General features: G+C 46.0%; 3 protein-coding genes across 3 annotated transcripts in view; 2 read left to right on the forward strand and 1 right to left on the reverse strand.

Annotated features, from left to right (window-relative positions):
• The window catches only part of Ube4A (Ubiquitination factor E4A), a 34,444-nt gene extending 28,742 nt beyond the window's left edge, over positions 1-5,702 (forward strand). Inside the window, exons 18-20 of the mRNA XM_065427267.1 lie at positions 1,612-1,705; positions 3,601-3,758; positions 5,482-5,702. Of these exons, the coding sequence (XP_065283339.1) occupies positions 1,612-1,705; positions 3,601-3,758; positions 5,482-5,590 (361 nt within the window). The 3' untranslated portion in view covers positions 5,591-5,702. The remainder of the gene's footprint in view (positions 1-1,611; positions 1,706-3,600; positions 3,759-5,481) is intronic.
• Positions 5,703-7,063: 1,361 nt separating this feature from the next.
• Positions 7,064-8,570, reverse strand: LOC135898376 (uncharacterized protein F54F2.9). The gene has a single exon (XM_065427268.2). The coding sequence runs from the start codon at positions 8,550-8,552 to the stop codon at positions 7,122-7,124; it is 1,431 nt and encodes a 476-aa protein (XP_065283340.1). The 5' UTR covers positions 8,553-8,570; the 3' UTR covers positions 7,064-7,121.
• A 169-nt stretch (positions 8,571-8,739) lies between these two features.
• On the forward strand, positions 8,740-9,970 carry SdhD (succinate dehydrogenase, subunit D). Its single transcript, XM_065427269.1, has 4 exons — positions 8,740-8,898; positions 9,040-9,180; positions 9,243-9,378; positions 9,732-9,970. The coding sequence occupies exons 1-4, from the start codon at positions 8,862-8,864 to the stop codon at positions 9,907-9,909; spliced, it is 492 nt and encodes a 163-aa protein (XP_065283341.1). The 5' UTR covers positions 8,740-8,861; the 3' UTR covers positions 9,910-9,970.
• Positions 9,971-10,135: the final 165 nt, after the last annotated feature.

A 10,135-nucleotide genomic window follows, 5' to 3' on the forward strand; every position in this document is an offset into this window, starting at 1 on the left:
GATGCCACCTTGAAATTCCCACTCCAGCTTGCCTTGGTGAGGCCGTCTGCTAACGCAAAAAATCATTACAAATCGTCAAAAAATGCATTACATAGGATTATAAATGAACCAAGAATTCATCGTTGGAAGTTTCGGGAACATTACCGAGCCAATGCCGCCCAAATGTGGGAAAAAAGAACTAAACAATATTTGAGATCCGTGACATCACCTGACGTACTGGCATTTGAGTTTTGGTGTGAAAATTGAAGAAATGGAAATTTGACCTTCATTTTAGCTTTTAATAATCAACCAATTATTCCAAAATTAATTAGAATAGTTTTCAATAGTTCAAAACAGATAGCCTCCATTTCACTTTCTTTTTTATTTGATTGGTGCATGGCAGTTTTTCTTGTCATTAGTTCTTTCTATCTTATTTTTCCAAATTTCGAACATCAGTAACATTCTAGCTCTGCTGTGATGCCCAGTGTAAAAGGCTATTTTTGCTTGCTTAAAAACAGCCGCAAGGCTTCCTATGCACCTGAACATAAAAGTTGTCTGAGCGCTGCCAAAAAATTGTCATGAATGATTGCGCAGAAGTTGCAGTGTTTCTCCGGATTGGCAAAAACATGAAAACTGCAGCTACACAGCGAAGTCACCGAACAATTCCAGCTACATGGTGATATGCATCGAAAGCAATCTCCTTCATTCTGCCACATTCCAGCTGCTAGACTGCATTTTACTGCAAAACAATGTGGAAAAAAAAAAGACAAAGGACAAGGCTGATGCAGAACATTCTACGTACATTTTCAACATCATGTGGCACTGTGTCATCAAAGCCAGATGTTGTACCACTTTAGGAAAAACATGGTGAATAGTAGTGCTGCAAAGGTTATTGCTTTTCTCGACTATGAAAAAAATATAAAAAATTGTTTAAGGAGCTGGTTGTATGCACTTAGTTCAGCATATGGATTGCCTGGAGTGCGATATCTGCCATCTAATATTGAAACAGCGCATGGCATGTCCTCAGCAAGTGCATACATAGCAGCTACTTTGCTCATCTTGAAAATTTGATCAAGAGACAAATATGCCAAGTCTGGCTTGTGGGCAGACATTCGCTCACATTCCCCTTCTACTTATGCCCTACTTGGATAATCACGCGGCATATCTTCGACTCATGCCTTTGAACATCACTCAAGCGCTAAGCTGTAGCCTTACCTAAGAGAAGACACGGTAGCCCTGTGGCTACGGCACTGCATTAGTCACAGGTTAAATCCCGATTGCGGTGGCTAAATTTCAATGGGGGCCGGATGGAAAAATGCTTGTACTTCAATTTAGGTGCACGTCAAAGAGCCACAAGTGGCTAAAACTAATCCAGAGTCCCCCTCTGTGGCATGCCTCATAATAAAATTGTGGTTTGGCTCGTAGAACAACAGATTTTTTTCTTCTTTCGTTACGTCGTCACCTCTGCCTTTCTATCAAGTTCTTTTTTTTCTCTCTTGGGGCTGCCTTGAGATCTTGGATAAATTTATGCATGGTGTTTCCTAATTTTATTAATTATTGTGAATAAGTGTGGCAAATGGGAGGAGTGAAACAAGTATTTTTTTTTTTTCCCCTTGCATTTGCCCTCCCCAGTCCCGACTTGTTTCCACAGGCACAGAAGGTTCTCATGAAAATCAGGCAAGGAGCCCTCTCTGTGGCTGTGGGAGAGCTGGCCGAGAAGATCAAGGTGTGTGCACACAAGCACTCTGCATGCATTGCTTATCATTTTGCACTCATGAGAACATGCACAGTCAGACCTCGAAAGAATAGACACAAATATAACGAAGGAAATCTACAGTGTTTCTTAACATCAGCGTGCAACAAATATGCTTATAACGAATATTGCATATAATGGCGTCATTTTCATGTCTGGTCTGACCTAGTTACAGTAAAAGCTGGTTAGTTCGAATTCCGCGGGGATGCTACGAAAATTCAAATTATAGAAAATTTGAACTAATGAAAGAAGTCACAAAAAAAAATCGCTCGGTTAAGGCATGTATGTAAGTCAGATGTAGCTGAGCGCACACACGCACACACAATGTCACGGCGAGAACGTCTATAATTCAAAGCACTAGCGCGGCCAATATGGACTGATGTGCCCAACGTCAAGATGGCTCTTGCTCCATCTGCGCGTTCGTCGCTCCAACTGCGCCGACCCACAATGCAAGGCGCAGAGAAAAAGGTCACCCACGCCGCTTCGTCGACATATGCAAACAGTTGTTAAAAGCGGCGCGCGGGTTGGGGATCGTTCTGCACATGCTCCTAAGACAGCAGCCGACGGCACGTGCGTCGAAGTCTAGAGGGGACGGTTTTTTGGCTGGCGCAGCGCTAGCGACATAGCATGATTGGACGCAAGCTATGCATGCCGAAAACATCGGACTATAAATGCGCCCTTGCGCCACCAGCATTCGCAGCAGGAACAAGAGCTGCACTCACGAACGAAACATGCCATAACCTGCTGCAATGCTGGTCTCCGTTGTACTTTCGTAGCTGCAGTGGCTGCACCCTACCGAGTTCCACTATACGTATCGGTGGCATCCAAACACACGTCCCAGCGATGCTTTCCTTTGAGTAATAGCCACGAATCTCAAAGGCTATGCTTTTTAATACTGCGAGCACCGATAAACGTTACAGCACTACCTGGTGCCGCTTCACGGAAGAACACCTTGTAAAGAAAGACGTAGCCTCCAAGATACAACATGGAAAAAAAAAAGAAGACGACACGCGGCACTGCATCCACTTTTGCATCTTGAAAGGCTTAAGAGATGAAAAGAGCCGACCTGCAATAACGCCTGGCCACGCGAAACACGTCTCTCCAGTCAGGCCTAAAGAAAGGGCCACAGATAGAAAGAGCCAAGCTGCACAGTGATGCCAGTGTCCCAGCCACGATGGCATGGAGTTCAAATTATCAGTGGTGGTGTGGATTTCAGTGTGAATTAGTGAGATGCGTTACATATTACTTTCAATGCATTGTTGGAAGGACTGCAGTGGCTACTCTGAATTATCAGAAATTTCAAATTAACGATTTGTGAATCAACAAGCTTTTGATGTATAACTGAGTTCTATTCTACAAATATTTTGGGCATGTCTTTCAAGGATTCATAAAAGGCTCCTTCTTCTTCACTTCAAAAACTCACAAAACCACAAAGCAGCATGTGTTTGTTTGCTTTTTCTTTTCTTGCTTTCTTGAGCAGGGGATAATATCACAGGACAACACAACATATCAAAGGTGCTTGCACCTTTCATCCTGCACGTCAGAGGTCTCTGTTCACAAACATAAATATGGTTGTTTGCATATTTGTCCGAGTGCTATCGAAATAGAAAATCAAGCGTACTGCGATGAATTCCTTCAGTGTATTGGACAAGCTCGGTTTGTCCACCCGTTTCTCGTAAAAATGACCATTGACAAGTTCTGCTCCTCAAATGCTTAGTCGTGCTTTTGTTAGACGGCAGCAAGCAATTCATTTGTTCCCATGCAAGAGCTTTTGCTATTATCTCTGAAATGTGATAAATTCATGCTCATTATTTTTGCTGAAGCGTAATTTAACGACATGGCTGTGCCATGTGTGTGCAAACTTGCAGAAGGCGGCCTCCCAACAGAAGCAGGAAGATGAAGCCACTGGAGATGCTCCCGAGGAGTTCCTGGACCCCATCATGAGCACAATCATGACCGACCCAGTGGTGCTGCCAAGCTCGGGCATTACAATTGACCGTTCCACCATAGCAAGGCACCTCCTCAGGTGAATAGCATCCCTCTCATTTTGACATCGCGGATCTGTGCACACTGCCTCTGCCGACCGACAGTGCACCAATGTGAATGCAAAATAGGGCTTTGCTACACAATTCTCCTGTGTAGACGTAACTTCCATACATCGCATATATACTAAATATTTTATGTTGCCAAAGAGGTGCACAAAAGTGAGCAGACAAATGGATGCCACTGTATTCGTTTCCTTCATCTCCTTTGTTTTGATATGGACACACATCACTTGCATGACAAGACAATGCAACAATGAATTCAGACATTGTAACAATAGGGATCAGTTTGGAATACAACCAAGAAAGAAAAAAGAAAGAAAAAGAACTCATTTTTCAGTGCCCTTAAGTTGCAACCACATGCACGCAACATTCAAGCAACACGACAGGGGGATTGTTGCGTCGCAGCACAGAGCAAACACGGACTCAACACTGGAAAAAAACAAAAAAAAAAAGTAGCGACAAATTTACATTGTAAACTAATAAATACATTCGTGTGCACATAAAGAAATTGCAAATGTACCTTGAGGCTAATGTTTTAACCAAACTGTATTAAAGGGCCCCTCACCAGGCCCCGCAAGCCTCCATAAGCGAAATTTCTTCCCTCCGTTCTCTAATACCGGACCTTGAGGACCGCGTGACGCATACGTCACGCGCCTCGCCTTCTTTTTTTTTGTGTGTGTGTGGGTGGCGCTGCGCACTTTTGCTGACAGCATCACGCACGAGCTCCTGCGATTGTCTCATTTCGTGCCACGCACTATGTTGCGCGCTGCGCATGAGAACACATGTCTAGTGGTATAATTCAGAGCTACACGAATACTGAGGCAGACACAAGCAGATTGCAGAGCATGATCGCGCACTTGAACATGGTAGAAAATGGCATAGTTTCGGTACCTGCGCACGCGACTGCGCTACGGTGGGAACAAGCAGACTAAGCGGAAGTACATCTCTCTTGCTTCGGTGCGAAGTAAAACAAAAAACACGCAGACATTCCGTTTGTGTGTTTTATTATTTATCTGAACTTCAATTCGTCAATTCAAGCAACAGATCACACAAATAACAGATGTTGCCTTGAATAATTCTCAAAGTCACATGCCTCGATGATTGACATCACACTGTGAACACGAATACGTAGGTGCAGGGACACGTGTACGTCGTCGTCCGGCTTGGAGCGCGATCGCCGCGAGGGAAAGAAAAAACTGTTTTCAGATTGAATTTTTAGACCTTTCTGCAGCACGCAGCGATGCAATACTTTGCAAACACGATCGTTATCGCGCAATGTATGCTCTGCGCTTGTCAGCTCAAATGGCCAGACCTGGTGAGGGGCCCTTTAAAAGCTACCTTTAATACGCTTTCACAGTTCTCAGTGGCATTCAAGGCCAAACAGTGTCAAAACAGACAGCTGATTTCAATAATGACAACACCAATTCCTTGACCTCAGCTTGAGATGAGATGAAGCAATGGCCAATTTTACTATCACAGTGAATTGCAGGTGAACTGGTTGCTGCAGTGTTGTTGCGCAATCGTACTGTCCCCAGCAGAATTTTCTGTCTGGCAAAATAATGGCAACAAAACAAGTGACAGTGACGGATCACCCTCCACAACTGCAAAACCCGTCACTCATCGCTGTCGCTCAAAAATTGCATGCATGTGGTTGGGGCTGTGTGCTACATGACTATATCCCCTCCACTTTTGTTTTTCTTTCAGTGATCAGACTGATCCGTTCAACCGATCCCCTCTGACAATGGAGATGGTGACACCTAATGAAAGCCTCAAGAAGAAAATCCTAGAATGGAGAGCAAAAAGAATCCAGTGATGCTAGCTCATGTTATGTTCTGTTAAGTTTTTGAAAGCGTCTATCATCCCTTGGTTTTGTTATCCATGTCCTGTACATATTTAGCAGAGAGAATAAATCTGTTATTTCCCAAGGTGGTTTTGCAACAATGCCTCTGGATTAAGTGATCGTGTTATGTCATTTTATGCTCATGGACCTCTGCTACTCCGAAGCCTTGAATGCTGTGTGGCAGTGCCTGGCGTGAAACGAATTTGGCTAGGCAGTACCACTTCATCCCAGCCATAATAGTAACTGGTAGTATTATGACTGTCCTTAGGCTTTACGGCCTGTTCATTTGACACACTTGTCCTCCATCACTGCCAAAGACATAGAGAGAGACAACTTTATCTGTCAGAGTGGGGAGCCGATTCATGGGCTTTTCAGGAGGGCCAGATGGCCGCCAGGCAATGCGTGATGGCAACCTCTTCGGCTCGCTCCACGGCTCGGAGTTGCACGTCCAGGCTGGAGCTAAGCAGTACTTCTTGCCATGATGAAGGTGAGAGAGAAGCCAGGAGATCGGGGTGTCCTCCTCACAGTCCCAGAGAATCCTCCGGGACTTTGTCCGAAAACATAGGGACACTCTGTGAACCGAGCCTTGGTCTAACCTTGCATTGGCTTTGTCATGCTATATATGCCAGTTCTCATTTGATCACCTAAGTGGACAAACCATTGCGTTCAGTGAGTGCTGGGGAAGAAGACCACTTGAGAATTCAAAGTGCCAATGACTTCCCCTCTGCCATGAAATAGTTCAGGTGTACATATTGTTTTTGACAGTTACAATGTCCTCAGCAGATATCCCACTCCTCCATCCTAAACAAGCGCCATTGTTTTGGGACTAAGCAGTGCAACTGTTCAAGATCGCTGAAAATATTCTTTGTTCAAGTTACGCGGAGCAGGAAATCGTGTCTCGGATGTTGTCACCATGGTTGCACTGACTATCGTAGTTCTTGGCTAAAGAACATGGAGTGGCAGCAGGAGAAATTGCAAGTATAGTAAACCAATAGATGCTCCTTGCCAATAGGTAACAAGCCATTAAATTTTCAGCCAGTAAACTTTATGTGACTGCTACTGCCTTTTTCCTTCCCTTGTGAAGTGTATAAGGTGCAGCAGAAGTGTTTTCTAACCTAAAATTTGCTGGTAACCATACCACAGCACAACCTAAAGTAACACATATTTCAGATCTGCACTTTTAAAAGCAGTTGCTTGGTTTCTGTGCTGGCAAAGCAAGCGGATATAAAGTATTAGTGATCATGCAAACAATGTGGAGATGTAAGGCACTGTCTCCTAGCATTTTCACAGCAACTCCTAGGCAGTGCAGAAGAATTACTACAGAAATGATGCTAGTGCAGCCAACCTGAAACTCCACATAAACACAACCAACTTACAAGCCACGCAAGACTACATCATGATAATGCACATAACAGTGCAAATTATTTTTTCACACTGGGAGCAAACTATTTCAAAATAAATATATTTCATCATCAACATTAAACAAGCAAGTGCACTGTCTCTGTCAACTCATTTTTGACTTCTCCTCAACCTTTCTTCGCTTCAGTTGTTCAACCAGAAACTTGAACCTGAGCATGCACTCCTCCTTTGACTTGCCGGGCACAGCTTCGGCTATTCTTTCCCAACGGTCTTCCGTTCCTTTTGGGTACATCTGCAGCGCGGCCTCCATGCACTTCTGCTGTTCCTGGCTCCAGTCAGCTACCCTTTGTGCAACCGGTAGCGCTATCCTGGGCTGCTTCTCTGCACGCGTAGGCGGCGGTAGACTAAGCTCGCCGTCCGTCCGGGTCGTGTTTTCGTCCAAACAGTGGTAGTCTTCTCCTGTCACACCTTGAGAGTGTGGCAACGCGTTGGCGGCAGGTGAGTTTCGAAGCTGCTTCATTACCGACATGACTTCATCCTGGCTGCGATTCAACAGGTCTGCAATCTTCAGCCACCGGTCTACGGTTCCCGTCGGGTACTTTTTCATAGCCCTGATGAGAGCTACGGTGTCTTCCTCGCCCCAGGGCGTCTTCCGTACGGCGCCCCGGTCACTGCCGCCGTCCTTGGGAAGTGGCGCGAAGGTGTCGAGCACGGGAATCGCAGAGCCAGCCGCGACAGGCATCTCTCCGGCCTCGGGGATGACTCGCGCTCGCCTCCGAGGCTTGCGCTCACGCTCGGATGTCTCGTCGCACGACTCGTCGTCGCTCGTTTTCTCTTCCTCGAGCGCGGCTCGGCTGCGGTGCTCTTGGATCTTTCCAAGACACTCGCGCACAAGTGTCGGCGAATTCCACACGGCCCAGCCGAGAAACACCACGAAACGTACAATCAGAAGGTCGTGGTAGCGCGGCTTGCCAAGACTATCGAGGTACGACGCGCGAATCTCGTCCTCGACAGGCGTCAGCTTCTTCGACTTGCGTTCTTTTCGCTTGAACTTGGCCAGCACGGTCTCCTCCAGCTCGTACTTGCGCTCCCAGTAGGCCGCCCACGCCAAAACGTGCTGGCCCAGAGTGAGAAGCACAACGAGGAAGAATGACAGCTCAGCGACACCCATCTTGCGCACTCGCCTGTAGTAGTACACGGGCTGCCTCCAGTCGGGCAGGCCATGTTCGAGTACCCCATCGTATTTTTTCCTCTTCTCTTCATCCTTTAGTATCTCTACGACGGCGACGATCTTACGGAACTTCTCTTCCGAGCCCGGCTCCTTGTTTTTGTCAGGATGGTACTGAAGAGACAGTTTCCTGTACGCTTTCTTGATTGCCGCCGTGTCGACATCTGGGGATAGCCCGAGGAAAGTGTAGAAGTTTTCGTTGACCTCTTCCACAACGTCAAACAGCTCAAGGTCCTCCTGGGTCCATGCAGATGCACCACCGTACAGCAGAAAAGCAGTAATCGCAGAGTAATACAGTATTTTTGAACCGAGAGAGCCTACCGCGACGAGACACGAACGCGTCAACATGACATCTTGTTTATGATGATGATGATAATAAAATGGGCGGTTGACAGATAGAAATGTTAATTACAATGCACGTTTTTGTACTTAAATTACGTTAATTGCTTATACGTGTATTTGTTTAATATTGACAACAACTGACATTATACTTGTTATTGCTCAAAGCAACTATTTTATTAAATATCCGGCCAATCCAGGTCACACTTCAATCCGTATGCATGTCGGGTCTGTCCCAGTCTGTCCGACCTCTACGATCAAATCCATCCGGGAACGACTCGTAGCACAGACCGATCAGTGACAACTGTGTAGCTGAACATGGCTGCAAACATGCTGCGCCTCACTATGTGCCGAGGTAAGAAACGCCTAAACTAAATTTCTTAAGTTCCGCAGGGAAGTACGCATCTACGCTGTCTTCAGTGGTGGTCCAGAAAGCAATCATTTCACTTTGCGACTGCTCACCGGCATCCCCGGATACATTCTCACTATATTCCAGGAACATCTTTCGGTACTTTTCAAGCACGAGCCTTCTTTTCAACCGTGGCCAAGAAGCAGCTGCCCGTGGTTTCGTCAGTGTCTCATAAACTTGCTCCATATAATCCTCGGGTTACAGCGGTACGGCTGGCTTCCGCAGACGGTAAGCACTACCGACAATTGTGGCCTCTTCGTGTGCATTAATTGCCTCATTCTACCACGCAGCGAACTATGTGAACATCTGGAAGGCGGAGCGTATTCTCGCCGTGTCAATGCTCGCTATCGTTCCTGGGGCTTTCATGTTCCCCAATCCAGTGATGGATTGCCTCCTTGCAATATCCGCCACCGTGCACATGCACTGGTATGTACCAATTCGGTATATCACATGCGCCGTAGATTGACGGTTTGTACTGGCGCTTAATTGCGGTGCCAGACACCGAAGCCTTCATCGGCAAGTTTCTCAGAGATATAGCGACGAGCTTACAACGGCTTGCCGATGTGTATAACTTTTTTTCTGTTCATCAGTAGTCTTATGGAGTGCTACACATTTGTACAGATCCGATTCCGCCTACTCTGGCTCAGGTAACGGTATACTGCAGCTTTTAAAATCTTTTTTACGTACTTCTAGATATTGCAGCTACTTTCAAGGCTAAGGCTAATTTATTGAGGTCATCTTCTTTGCAGCATCTAAGCAAGTGGCGTTATGCTTTGCAGGGGCGTTGAAACAATCGCGGTGGACTATATTCGACCTGCTCTGTTTGGCAACTTCATCCCCAAAGTTGCAGTTGGAGCTGTTTATGCTCTCAGCATCGCTGCACTCACGGGCCTTTTTTACTTCAACTTCACAGACGTGGGTATTGTCAAAGCCATTCAGATGCTCTGGACCGTGTGATCAACTAGGCAGGAACAGCAGTTAAGTCTTCTTCGACAAATAAAGGCAGTCGGGATGTTAAGCAACGTTTTGGCTTGTGCATTCATGGTTACACCAATGTTACGCCTGCCAGCTACTGTGGTAGGAATTTTGGTACATATGGCTGCCAGCTGTACTGTTTCACCACAGAAGATACTCTGGACCATGTGACCAACTAGGCAGGAACAGTAGTCAAGCTTTCTTCAAC

The sequence above is a fragment of the Dermacentor albipictus genome, chromosome 4 (genome assembly GCF_038994185.2).
Source record: "Dermacentor albipictus isolate Rhodes 1998 colony chromosome 4, USDA_Dalb.pri_finalv2, whole genome shotgun sequence".
NCBI lineage: Eukaryota > Metazoa > Arthropoda > Arachnida > Ixodida > Ixodidae > Dermacentor > Dermacentor albipictus.

Coding starts and splice junctions, on each gene's coding strand:
- LOC135898376 (XM_065427268.2), bottom strand. CDS start 8,552: ATGTTGACGCGTTCGTGTCTCGTCGCGGTAGGCTCTCTCGGTTCAAAA.
- SdhD (XM_065427269.1), top strand. CDS start 8,862: ATGGCTGCAAACATGCTGCGCCTCACTATGTGCCGAG. Junction 9,181..9,242: donor ACGGCTGGCTTCCGCAGACG/GTAAGCACTACC, acceptor TCTACCACGCAG/CGAACTATGTGAACATCTGG. Junction 9,379..9,731: donor GCCACCGTGCACATGCACTG/GTATGTACCAAT, acceptor TATGCTTTGCAG/GGGCGTTGAAACAATCGCGG.